At 43.4% G+C, this 14366-nt stretch overlaps 1 protein-coding gene across 5 annotated transcripts in view; it reads right to left on the bottom strand.

Moving 5' to 3' along the window:
* Positions 1 to 14366, bottom strand: part of nrxn2a (neurexin 2a) — a 391484-nt gene that overhangs the window by 202882 nt on the left and 174236 nt on the right. For 3 of the 5 annotated variants that reach the window (XM_090226563.1, XM_090226561.1, XM_090226565.1), the window contains 4 exons: positions 12673 to 13114; positions 11599 to 11982; positions 9780 to 9983; positions 5432 to 5458 (listed from right to left, as the gene is read on the bottom strand). In XM_090226563.1, the coding sequence (XP_090082689.1) occupies positions 5432 to 5458; positions 9780 to 9983; positions 11599 to 11982; positions 12673 to 13114 (1057 nt within the window). The remainder of the gene's footprint in view (positions 1 to 5431; positions 5459 to 9779; positions 9984 to 11598; positions 11983 to 12672; positions 13115 to 14366) is intronic. The other 2 variants (XM_090226564.1, XM_090226562.1) reach the window with 1 other exon arrangement.

Genomic DNA, 14366 nt, shown 5'->3' on the forward strand with positions numbered 1-14366 from the left:
TTGCGGTGATTAATGGTTGGTCCTGTGTTCTGCTGTGCTTCCTAGGGTGCGCACAAATATGTGCAATTATTTGAAGGCTCATGCAGTGTGTGCTCCACTCCCTCCAGTTGTGTTCACAGCATTCTGCAGCGATATGCCATCCCATCTGGTCTGCGCTTAGTGGGACTATCATTTGTTTTCAACAGGACAATGACACAACACAAGTCCAGGCTGTGTAAGGGCTATTTTGACTAAGAATGATATTGATGGAGTGCTGCTTCAGATGACCTGGCCTCCACAATCACCTGACCTCAACCCAATTGAGATGGTTTGGGAGTCGGACCGCAGAGTGAAGGAAAAGCAGCCAACAAGTGCTCAGCATATGTGGAAACTCCTTCAAGACGGTTGGAAAAGCATTCCAGGTGAAGCTGGTTGAGAGAATGCCAAGAGCGTGCAAAGCTGTCATCAAGGCAAAGGGTGGCTACTTTGAAGAATCTAAAATCTAAAATATATTTTGATTTGTTTAAAACTTTTTTGGTTACTACATGATTCCATATCTGCTATTTCATAGTTTTGATGTCTTCACTATTATTCTATAATTTAGAAAATAGTAAAAATAAAGAAAAACCCTTGAATGAGTAGGTGTATTCAAACGTCTGACTGGTACGGTATGTAAATGTGATATTTCTGTATACATACATATATACATACATATACACACATTTTCAAACATAGTACAGACTAAGGAAAGGGCTGGTTTGCATAGTCAAAGCCACTCTGAAGAAGTGAGAAGTAGTTTTCTCCACTCTGCTGACAAGATTTTTTCTCCACTCATACAGTAATAAAGGCCTAGTGCACAAATTTGGTGGAAATAATATATACATATATATATATATATATATATATATATATATATATATATATATATATATATATATATACATAAATACATATAGTGCCTTGCGAAAGTATTCGGCCCCCTTGAACTTTGCGACCTTTTGCCACATTTCAGGCTTCAAACATAAAGATATAAAACTGTATTTTTTTGTGAAGAATCAACAACAAGTGGGACACAATCATAAAGTGGAACGACATTTATTGGATATTTCAAACTTTTTTAACAAATCAAAAACTGAAAAATTGGGCGTGCAAAATTATTCAGCCCCCTTAAGTTAATACTTTGTAGCGCCACCTTTTGCTGCGATTACAGCTGTAAGTCGCTTGGGGTATGTCTCTATCAGTTTTGCACATCGAGAGACTGAATTTTTTTCCCATTCCTCCTTGCAAAACAGCTCGAGCTCAGTGAGGTTGGATGGAGAGCATTTGTGAACAGCAGTTTTCAGTTCTTTCCACAGATTCTCGATTGGATTCAGGTCTGGACTTTGACTTGGCCATTCTAACACCTGGATATGTTTATTTTTGAACCATTCCATTGTAGATTTTGCTTTATGTTTTGGATCATTGTCTTGTTGGAAGACAAATCTCCGTCCCAGTCTCAGGTCTTTTGCAGACTCCATCAGGTTTTCTTCCAGAATGGTCCTGTATTTGGCTCCATCCATCTTCCCATCAATTTTAACCATCTTCCCTGTCCCTGCTGAAGAAAAGCAGGCCCAAACCATGATGCTGCCACCACCATGTTGGAGAGTGGGGATGGTGTGTTCAGGGTGATGAGCTGTGTTGCTTTTACGCCAAACATAACGTTTTGCATTGTTGCCAAAAAGTTCAATTTTGGTTTCATCTGACCAGAGCACCTTCTTCCACATGTTTGGTGTGTCTCCCAGGTGGCTTGTGGCAAACTTTAAACAACACTTTTCATGGATATCTTTAAGAAATGGCTTTCTTCTTGCCTCTCTTCCATAAAGGCCAGATTTGTGCAATATACGACTGATTGTTGTCCTATGGACAGAGTCTCCCACCTGAGCTGTAGATCTCTGCAGTTCATCCAGAGTGATCATGGGCCTCTTGGCTGCATCTCTGATCAGTCTTCTCCTTGTATGAGCTGAAAGTTTAGAGGGACGGCCAGGTCTTGGTAGATTTGCTCCTTCCATTTCAATATTATCGCTTGCACAGTGCTCCTTGGGATGTTTAAAGCTTGGGAAATCTTTTTGTATCCAAATCCGGCTTTAAACTTCTTCACAACAGTATCTCAGACCTGCCTGGTGTGTTCCTTGTTCTTCATGATGCTCTCTGCGCTTTTAACGGACCTCTGAGACTATCACAGTGCAGGTGCATTTATACGGAGACTTGATTACACACAGGTGGATTGTATTTATCATCATTAGTCATTTAGGTCAACATTGGATCATTCAGAGATCCTCACTGAACTTCTGGAGAGAGTTTGCTGCCCTGAAAGTAAAGGGGCTGAATAATTTTGCACGCCCAATTTTTCAGTTTTTGATTTGTTAAAAAAGTTTGAAATATCCAATAAATGTCGTTCCACTTCATGATTGTGTCCCACTTGTTGTTGATTCTTCACAAAAAAATACAGTTTTATATCTTTATGTTTGAAGCCTGAAATGTGGCAAAAGTTCGCAAAGTTCAAGGGGGGCGAATACTTTCACAAGGCACTGTATATATATTATTTAAAAACAAAATATCAGGGGGTGCTGCAGCACCCTCAGCACCCCTACTTCCCGCTATGGAAAACTAGTACATCTCTCCTCACCATTCTGCTCTCTGAATAATATATGATTATTTGTTATTTCATAGTTTTGATGTCTTCACTATTATTCACAATGTAGAAAATAGTAAAAATAAAGAAAAACCCTTGAATGAGTAGATGTGTCCAAACTTTTGACCGGCACTATATGTTGAAATTATGTTTATCTTCCATTGATGAACTATTAACCATGCTTAAGACATGGTTAATAGCTGTTGAGAATGCTATTTTATGGTGTTTCTATCTTTTTTACTGAGTGAAATTAGATTTGTCCGCCTAGATTGTGGGCCACATGGGTATGCTCCGAGGTGTGTCCATGGAGGAGATCCTATATACCTGTGTGTAATTGTTGCTCTTATTTGCTAGTGTTTGAATGGGAGGCTGGTCAGAGCCTGGTAGACCCCAGCTGTGTCTTTTGGCAGGGATAGCTGCATAGGTTTGATATCCTTTCAGTGTTTTGTTTGTAAAAAACATTAAAAAAATATTTTTGGCAACTTTAATTTTGTATCACCTATTAGTAAACCAACACCAGATTTGGCACATTTAAGTTTGCCTTCTGCATTGAACATGCCCTAAAGACCGTGAAACACATGACCCCTTTCACACAGATGCACAATTATATCTAAACTTTTCACACAAAAATCCCATTGACATAAACACACAATTTACACCAGACTTTGAATACGGCACAGTTTAGATTAATTTGTTTTTAAAATGCTGATTATTAAAGGGAAATGAATGCACATAGTTATTCTCTACATTACAGAAAATGACATGTCCCTGTGCAGCATTGTGAGGATGATTCTGTCTTGATATACTGCAGGCATAGTTGAGACTGAGTTGAGACTTTGAACATGCAAGCTATTGATGCAAATAAAAAAATGCTAATTTTGTAAAACAAATGTATCCTTTTTAGATGAAAGTATACTTACGACAATACGTAGTCCAACATTGGTTGGTCTATTCCATTAGAACTGGCACCGTGTTTTGTGTGCTGTGTTATGTACCTACTGTAACCGCAATGCTCTCTATGACTATTCTCCTTGTGTTATGTACCTACTGTAACTGCATTGCTCTCTATGACTATTCTCCTTCTGTTATGTACCTACTATAACTGCATTGTTCTCGATGACTATTCTCCTTGTGTTATGTACCTATTGTAACTGCATTGCTCTCGATGACTATTCTACTTGTGTTATGTACCTACTGTAACCGCAATGCTCTCAATGACTGTTCTCCTTGTGTTATGTACCTACTGTAACTGCATTGCTCTCTATGACTATTCTCCTTCTGTTATGTACCTACTATAACTGCATTGCTCTCGATTACTATTCTCCTTGTGTTATGTACCTATTGTAACTGCATTGCTCTCGATGACTATTCTACTTGTGTTATGTACCTACTGTAACCGCAATGCTCTCAATGACTGTTCTCCTTGTGTTATGTACCTACTGTAACTGCATTGCTCTCTATGACTGTTCTCCTTCTGAAATATAAGATCTCTATTCACCTTAAAAATATGGTTTACTATATGCTACTGTAAACATGTTTGTGATACTAGTATGTTGTAGGTTGCAGACGCTGTGCACCTTGGTGAGCAAATCAGGACCATGGACAGCTCCCCACCAGAATACCCTGCGGCAGAGTATATACCCCTCTATACACTGGCTGATGCAATCAGCCTGAGACAACATGGTGTGGGGAAAAGGTGGGAGCCATTACGACCTAGTCAGGTACCTGTGGTGTTTCTTATTTATGACTGTTACCACTGCCTCTACTGTATACAACAGATAACCTCCGCTTTGGGCCTACATTGGGCAACATCCACCCATACATTTTTTCCCCCTCCTGTTTTGTAAATTGTGCCGGTTCCTCTCTATGCTTACCTCCTAGCATAACTCCAATTATATGTTAAAATGGCGCTTGTAAGTGGTCAATTCACCGCATGTTTAAAATGCACAACAAGTTTTGGCCTAAAGAGAGGCTCTCCCAGATGGTCGAGGGCTCTAATTGACTATAATTTAGTTAAACTACTGGCAAATTTTGTCTGTTTAAAGTCAATTAAGATTTTATTTTATTTTACTGCCATTAAACTTCAATCCATCTAAATTCATAGGACAATTATGCAGCAACATACTTAAGGTTGCTATTTAAGGTAAAACATTTACTCTGTACACAATCTGTTGTCACGGTCTCACCTGTATAAAATTATTGAAGGAAAGTAGATGTAGAACAGATCTTCTGGCCCGTAGTAAAGAAGGTTTATACCTGTACTGACCAACATAAAAAACTAAGTAGTTACATCTTTCCTTGAATCCTAATAAATTGATTTGAAAAAGTCAATTGTAAGGACAACAGTTCAAATAGGTCACCCCCCCCCTCTCCCCGAAAGCCCAATGGTATATTGCCATCTGGTGGTAAAGTATATTACTGCTGGAAGTTAGTAGCAGGGACTGGGAGCTACTGCCACTGTCGTCACTATGAAAAGCACTGAGTACCCATAAACAGATGGTCTTTTTCTGTTGTAAAGAACAAGGGATCATTTTGTTATTCTGAAATGTGTTGCTTAGAGGATGAGTTTACCAAAGGATGTTCAGCATTATACAGTATTTGATACTTTCTTTACAGTCCCTTACATTTTCAAGACAACCATGTGATTGTTGTACTTCATGGGGATAAATATTTGATATGGCTAATGTTAAATTCATTTAACAGCATTAAAAGTAAAACAGACAGTGAGGTTTAGAATACAGTTGTTCGGAAGTAGAGTTAAACATGATAGGAGTAACTTACTGAGGTTACAGTCTATCCTGATACAATCTGGTGAGAGAGAGAGAGATGGTGAGATAAAAAAATTATATATATATATATAAGAAGATAAAGTAAAAATGTCACATCCTTCAAGGTACATTCTGCAGTTTCTTTAGACAGAGACCACCATCCGGGGACAAGCTCCAGAGTCAAAACCAGCCTTTTCCTCACCATAGCCACCATTCAGCACCCACTAACATACGAGCTGAGGGAGGTAATGTTACACTCAGGAGAACCAGTAATGTGCAGAGCCTTAGGAAAATATTCAGACCCCTTCCCCTTTCCACATTACAGCCTTATTCTGAAATGGATTCCACTTCATCAATCTACACATAATACCCCAAAATGGCAAAGTGAAAACAGGTTTTTATAAAAATTTGCAAATGAAATACCTTGAAATACCTTATTTACTATAAGTATTCAGACCCTTTGCTATGAGACTTGAAATTGAGCTCAGGTGCATCCTGTTTCCATTGATCAACCTTGAGATGTTTCTACAATTTCATTGGAGTCCACCTGTGGTAAATTCAAATGATTGGACATAATTTAGAAAGGCGCACATGTCTGTATAAGGTCCCACAGTTGACAATACAATTCAGAACAAAAAAAAGCCATGAGGTCAAAGGAATTGACCGTAGAGCTCCGAGACAGGATTGTACCAAAACATTTCTGCAGCATTGAAAGTCCCCAAGAACACAGTGGCCTCCATCATTCTTAAATGGAAGAAGTTTGGAACCACCAAGACTTCCTAGAGTTGGCCGCACGGCCAAACTAAGCAATCGGGGGAGAAGAGCCTTGGTCAGGGAGATGACCAAGAACTCTATGGTCACTCTGACAGAGCTCTAGAGTTCCGCTGTGAAGATGGGAGAATCTTCCAGAAGGACAACCATCTCTGCAGCACTCCACCAATCAGGCCTTTATGGTAGAGTGGCCAGACGGAAGCCACTCCTCAGTAAAAAGCACATGACAGTCTGCTTGGAGTTTGCCAAAAGGCCCCTAAAGGATTCTCAGACCATGAGAATAAAGATTCTTTGCTCTGATGAAACCAAGATTGAACTCTTTGGCCTCTTTGGCCATCGCCACGGTGAAGCATGGTGGTGGCAGCATCATACTGTGGGATGTTTTTCAGCGGCAGGGAATGGGAGACTAGTCAGGATCGAGGGAAAGATGAACGGAGCAAAGTACAGAGACATACTTGATGAAGACCTGCTCCAGAGTGCTCAGGACCTCAGACTGGGGTGAAGTTTCACCTTCCAACAGGACAACGACCCTTAGCACACAGCCAAGGCTTTGGGACAAGTCTCTGAATGTCCTTGAGTGGCCCAGCCAGAGCCCAGACTTGAACTTGAATCTCTGAAAGAACTGAAAATAGCTGTCCTGCGATGCTCCCCATCCAACATGACAGGGCTTTAGATAATCTGAAGAGAATAATGGGACAAACTCCCCAAAAGTGGTGTGTCAAGTTTGTAGCATCATACCCCAAAATACTTGAGGCTGTAATCGCTGCCAAAGGTGTTCAACAAAGTACTGAGTAAAAGGTCTGAATACTTACAGTACCAGTCAAAAGTTTGGACACCTACTCATTCAAGGATTTCAGAGACTGTGTGAATCAGGCCTTCATGATCGAATTGCTGCAAAGAAACCACTACTAAAGGACACCAATAATAAGAAGAGACTTGTTTGGGCCAAGAAACACGAGCAATGGACATTAGACCGGTGGAAATCTGTCCTTTGGTCTGCTTGGTTCCAACCGCCATGTCTTTGTGAGACAGAGGAGGTGAACAGATGACCTCTGCATGTATGGTTCCCACTGTGAAGCATGGAGGAGGAGGCATGATTGTGTGGGTGTGCATTGCTGGTGACACTGTCAGTGAGTTATTTAGAATTCAAACACACTTAACCAGCATGGCTACCACAGCATTCTGCAGCGATACGCCATCCCATCTGGTTTGCGCTTAGTGGGACTATCATTTGTTTTCAACAGGGCAAAGACCCAGCACACCTCCAGGCTGTGTAAGGACTATTTTACCAAGAAGGAGAGTGATGGAGTGCTATATCAGATGACCCTGCCTCCACAATCACCCGACCTCAACCCAATTGAGATGGTTCGGGAGTCGGACCGTGCTCAGCATATGTGGAAACTCCTCCAAGACTGTTGGAAAAGCATTCTAGTTAAAACTGATTAAGAGAATGCCAAGAGTGTGCAAAGCAGTCATCAAGGCAAAGGGTGGCAAAGGGTGGCTACTCTATTTTGATTTGTTTAACACTTTTTTGGTGACTACGTGATTCCATATGTGTTATTTCATAGTTTTGATGTCTTCAATATTATTCTACAATGTAGAAACTAGTAAAAATAGAGAAAAACCCTTGAATGAGTAGGCGTGTCCCAACTTCTGACTGGTACGGTATGTAAATGTGCTATTTCTGTTTATATATATATATATATATATATATATATATATATATATATATATACACACACACACACACACACACACACACACACACACACACATTTTCAAACATAGTATAGACTAAGGAAAGGGCTGGTTTGCATAGTCACAGCCACACTGAAGGAGTGAGAAGTAGTTTCCTCCACTCTTCTGACAAGGGTTTTTCCCCACTCATACAGTAATAAAGGCCTAGTGCACAAATTTGGTGGAAATAATATATATATATATATATATATATATATTATTATTTAAAAACAAAAAATCAGGGGGTGCTGCAGCACCCTCAGCACCCCTACTTCCCTCTATGGAAAACTAGTACATCTCTCCTCACCATTCTGCTCTCTGAATAACAGAATAGCTACATAGTCATTATGGCTTACCATAAGCTGCAATGAAGGCTACAGTATGTACTACTATATACTACTATGCTAGTGTGGCTGATGTGTGCTCTGGAGCTGTCAACCATCACAGAGCAGTGGATACAAACAGCCAAGGACCAGACTCACTACCTACAGATGTACTGGGCATGTTGTACACCATGACAATGTACAGTACCAGTCAAAAGTTTGGACACACCTACTCATTATCGGGTTTTTCTTTATTTGTACTATGCACTTTTCTACATTGTAGAATAATAGTGAAGACATCAAAACTATGAAATAACACATATGGAATCACGTAGTAACCAAAACAGTGTTAAACAAATCAAAGTATATTTGAAGAATGTAAAATATAAAATATAATTGGATTTGTTTAACACTTTTTTGGTTACTACATCATTTCATATGTGTTATTTCATAGTTTTGACGTCTACACTATTATTCTACAAGGTAGAAAATAGTTGTTGTTTTTTAATAAAAAATGGAATGAGTAGGTGTATCCAAACTCTTGACCGGTACTGATGGTACAGTACTGTATGTTTTTAAGTGAGCTGGCCTCTCTGACTGTCTGTTCCTAGGACTGCAGACACACAGGCCGTTGAAGGGCTGAAAGGGTTGGGGGATGGACCAGCTAGCGACTGACCTGGGCATGGGTCAGAGAGATGATGTGAGAGACAGGGGAGAATAGAGAGAGAGGGAGGAGAGGGAGAGAGACAGGGGAGAGAGAGGGAGGAGAAGAGGGAGAGAGACAGGGGAGAGAGAGAGAGAGGGAGGAGGAGAGGGAGAGAGACAGGGGAGAGAGAGATAGAGGGAGAGAGACAGGGGAGAGAGACAGGGGAGAGAGAGAGGGAGGAGGAGAGGGAGAGAGACAGGGGAGAGAGAGGGGGAGGAGGAGAGGGAGAGAGACAGGGAGAGAGAGATAGAGGGAGAGAGACAGGGGAGAGAGACAGGGGAGAGAGAGAGAGAGGGAGGAGGAGAGGGAGAGAGACAGGGGAGCGAGAGGGAGAGGGAGGAGGAGAGGGAGAGAGACAGGGGAGGGAGAGGGAGGAGGAGAGGGAGAGAGACGGGAGAGAGATAGAGGGAGGAGGAGAGGGAGAGAGACAGGGGAGAGAGAGAGAGAGAACAGAGGAGATAGAGAGATGTGCATAGACGTTGTGTATGATAGAGAAAACACAGAGGAGATAGAGAGATATACATAGACGTTATGCATGATAGAGAGAACACAGAGGAGATAGAGAGATGTACATAGATGATGTGTATGATAGAGAGAACACAGAGGAGATAGAGAGATGTACATAGATGATGTGTATGATAGAGAGAACACAGAGGAGATAGAGAGATGTAAATAGATTATGTGTATGATAGAGAGAACACAGAGGAGATAGAGAGATGTACATAGATTATGTGTATGATAGAGAGAAGAGTAAGTAGAACAAGACCTCTCTCATTACATCACTCTCACTGAGAAGCCGTGAGAGTTAGTGTTGTTAGCATTACCCAGGTTGACGGTGAGTTTTACCCGGCCCGCTTCCAGCTCCAGACGCAGGGTGTCAGCTGAGTCCTGGGAGGTGGTGGCCAACAGCAGCCCAAAGGCCCTCTGGGACATAAAGCGTAGCGCCACGTCCTCGGCCTCCGTGTGCATGCTGACTGGCAGTGTCACCTTCAGGTACATGCTGCCATCATAGCTCAGCACCGTGGCCTCTGTGTGTGACACCCAAAGACAGGGAAACAGGGTTAGCTAATGTTTTGGTCACAAATGTTCCGGTACAGCACAGAACAATTTCCTATACACTCAACACTGAATGATTCAGAATAAATTAAGAATTCAATGTAAGATGTGATCATTGGTGAACCACATCTAACAGTGTTTTTCCATGTATGTCTGTTGGTCAGTTTCCTGCAGGAACACTAGATGGCAGGAAAAGCCTGTAATACACCACACAGCTCTGTTATGTGATGCCGCTCTAATCATCCTCTTCTCATAGATTTCTATTCAGGCCACAAATAGGATGAGGATTCCATTTATATCCCTCAATGTTATCAGCCAAATGGCTTCACAATGGGGTTGCTCTCCTCTCTGTGAGAAAGATCTCTGTGGTAGATGCAGGGTGATTTAGACTTATGGAGAGCCCACCACAATACTGATGAATCACTGATACCCAGCAGTGTTTATTCCTCACGTACTGCCACTTCACTAACAGATCACTAATGAAGTGGGAAGTTACCCCTTGAATGACTCACATAAATGTAATTTAATTTACATTGTCTTTATGAAATATCTGAAAACCTTTAAAAAGCTTTGCGGTATCTATTCAACCGGGAACAACATTCCCCATCCCGCTGTCCCTCTCTCACCACTTTCACAGTTTCCCCAACCCACTGTCCCTCTCTCACCACTTTCACAGTTTCCCCAACCCACTGTCCCTCTCTCACCACTTTCACAGTTTCCCCAACCCACTGTCCCTCTCTCACCACTTTCACAGTTTCCCCAACCCACTGTCCCTCTCTCACCACTTACACAGTTTCCCCAACCCACTGTCCCTCTCTCACCACTTTCACAGTTTCCCCAACCCACTGTCCCTCTCTCACCCTCTCTCACCGCTCTAACAGTTTCCCCAACCCACTGTCCCTCTCTCACCGCTCTCACAGTTTCCCCAACCCACTGTCCCTCTCTCACCGCTCTCACAGTTTCCCCAACCCACTGTCCCTCTCTCACCGCTCTCACAGTTTCCCCAACCCACTGTCCCTCTCTCACCATTTACAGAGGTTTCCCCAACCCACTGTCCCTCTCTCACCGCTCTTTCACAGTTTCCCCAAACCGCTGTCCCTCTCTCACCACTTTCACAGTTTCCCCATCCCGCTGTCCCTCTCTCACCGCTCTCACAGTTTCCCCAACCCACTGTCCCTCGCTCTCACCGCTCTCACAGTTTCCCCAACCCACTGTCCCTCTCTCACCGCTCTTACACAGTTTCCCCAACCCGCTGTCCCTCTCTCACCACTTTCACAGTTTCCCCATCCCGCTGTCCCTCTCTCACCGCTCTCACAGTTTCCCCAACCCACTGTCCCTCTCTCACCGCTCTTTCACAGTTTCCCCAAACCGCTGTCCCTCTCTCACCACTTTCACAGTTTCCCCATCCCGCTGTCCCTCTCTCACCGCTCTCACAGTTTCCCCAACCCACTGTCCCTCGCTCTCACCGCTCTCACAGTTTCCCCAACCCACTGTCCCTCTCTCACCGCTCTTACACAGTTTCCCCAACCCGCTGTCCCTCTCTCACCACTTTCACAGTTTCCCCATCCCGCTGTCCCTCTCTCTCACCGCTCTCACAGTTGGGACCCAGGTAGCCCGTGCTGGTGCAATCACACACATGACGGTTCCAGCCCTCGCGGCACTGCCCACCGTTGCCACAGACGTCTCTGCCACACCTGATGTGTGTTTCCCTGGTGCAGAAGCTGCTGACTCCAGAGGCACTCTGGATCTCTGCCAGTCTCCTCAGGTCCCGGCTCCGCCCATCCATAAACAGGTCCCGCATGCAGCCCACGTAGCCCAGGTTGAGGGGGGCCGTCCAGACTTCTGGGGGGAGGATGAGGCGCTGGCGTGCCTCGGGCAAACCCCCCAGGTACATATCACCCTCCAGGTCTAAGATCTCATTGCCTTCATTCGCAGAGAATGGTGTGCTGCGGCTGTTCACCGAGATGGAGCCTGAAGGAAAAAACAGAGTGAGTCAACTATTATCAATGCTGTCTCACCTCACTGCATGTGTGTTTGAGAAGATGTGCAGGTGTTTGTGAGTAATGAGTGTTGGTGGAGGAGTGGGAAGATAAAGTGAGAGTGTGAGTTCCTGTGTTGCTATTGGAGGATGTGATAAACACAGTGGTTCTAGCTATTCATTGGGATATAACATCAAACAGAAGAGGATATCCACAAGGTATACCAGGTGTAAAACTGTGGAATGACTAATGAAGAAGAATGTCTCAGGTCTTTGTCATAGCATAATCCTAAACTGTAAGCAAACCGGCTGGAATCACTGGGCTCGGCTAATGAGGACAGACATTTCCCCACATGAGGTAGGTGACAGTATAATTGGCCACTTGCAAAATAGGTTAAGGCAATTTATGAAATGTCATACATAGATTATAACTGCTAAAAATAAGACTGTAATTAAAACTGGATATGCACACAGCATCTCTGATTGCAGCAAAGAAACATTAAAAGTAAGCTAAAATATGAGTGTCTCTATATAGTTATAGTGAATGTAATTTCACAAGCCAGAAACTTTGTCATCTCACTATGGGACATGCCCCCATTAGGCTCACTGGTTGAAGCCTTATTCAATCACACCTAACGGGCCAATCAGAGCTTATCAGAACCTTCATGTGTGCTTCCCCTCACCTTTACGCCCCTCCCTCTGGAAGTCCACGTGGCACCACTCCCCATCGTTGACCCTCTTGTTGCTAGCCTTCATCTTGATGCTGCCAGAGCCCATGTCCATCACCAGGTAGAGAAAGCCGTCCATTAGCTCCATGGCAAAGTAATGAGCCCTGGCCTGCCTGTCTGGCTGTCTGTCTAGGTCCTGCAGACGTCTGTCCCCGTGGCTGAACAGCAGCAGGCCGCTGGGCTCCGTGGTCCGGAAGTCAAAGGAGATGGAGCCGGTCTTCTTGGTGTTCCACCTGGGCAGGGTGAGGTAGGAGGCGGGCGTGTCGAAGGTGACTGGCTCCAGGGCCGCCACATCCTCACAGCGGAAGGTCAGATCACCGTGAACACTGACCTGAGGGTCCCGCTCTGCAGCCAGACGAGACAGATCCAGTCTGAACTCATTGTTCTTGTAAACCACCTATAGGGACAGGAACAGGAACAGGGGACAGGGCTGTCACTGAGTGGGTGGCTGCGGAGAGACCAATTTCTGTCCTGTTATTGACCTCATTCCTCACTCTTTTCTGTGATTGTACTCAATAACAAACCTTAAGATTCAAGCAACAATTTGTCATTCATTGAAACTGTTTCTATCTATGAAATGTGACAAAAGATTCCCCTGAGTAATTGTATATATTTTTTTACAGTCAGACTTCAAACAACAACATATATAATGCCATTAATCATTACTAGACATCCACTCCAGACATTACAGAATACATGACTGAATAGATTACAGAATACATGACTGAATAGATTACAGAATACATTACAGAATACATGACTGAATAGATTACAGAATACATTACAGAATACATGACTGAATAGATTACAGAATGCATTACAGAATACATGAGTGAATAGATTACAGAATACATTACAGAATACATGACTGAATAGATTACAGAATACATTACAGAATACATGACTGAATAGATTACAGAATACATTACAGAATACATGACTGAATAGATTACAGAATGCATTACAGAATACATGACTGAATAGATTACAGAATACATTACAGAATATATGACTGAATAGATTACAGAATACATTACCGAATACATGACTGAATAGATTACAGAATGCATTACAGAATACATGACTGAATAGATTACAGAATACATTACCGAATACATGACTGAATACAACACATCAGATCATAAATTGAATCTCCCTGCCTGCCACCCTGCCAATCTGTCTGCCTGCCCTGTCTGTCTGCCTGTCTGTCTTCATGCCTGCCTGTTTGTATTCATGCCTGTCTTCATGCCTGCCTGCCTGTCTTCATGCCTGTCTTCATGCCTGCCTGCATGTCTTCATGCCTGCCTGCCTGTCTTCATGCCTGTCTTCATGCCTGCCTGTCTGTCTTCATGCCTGCCTGCCTGTCTTCATGCCTGTCTTCATGCCTGCCTGTCTGTCTTCATGCCTGTCTTCATGCCTGTCTTCATGCCTGCCTGCCTGTCTTCATGCCTGTCTTCATGCCTGCCTGCCTGCCTGCCTGCCTGTCTTCATGCCTGCCTGCCAGCCTGCCTGCCTGCCTGTCTGTCTGTCTGTCTGTCTGTCTGTCTGTCTGTCTGTCTGTCTGTCTATCATGCCTGCCTGCGTGCCTGTCTGTCTGTCTTCATGCTTGCCTGCCAGTCTGTCATGCATGCTTGCCTGCCTGCCTGTCT

The sequence above is a fragment of the Oncorhynchus mykiss genome, chromosome 29 (genome assembly GCF_057628025.1).
Source record: "Oncorhynchus mykiss isolate SJ-2025 chromosome 29, ASM5762802v1, whole genome shotgun sequence".
Lineage (NCBI taxonomy): Eukaryota > Metazoa > Chordata > Actinopteri > Salmoniformes > Salmonidae > Oncorhynchus > Oncorhynchus mykiss.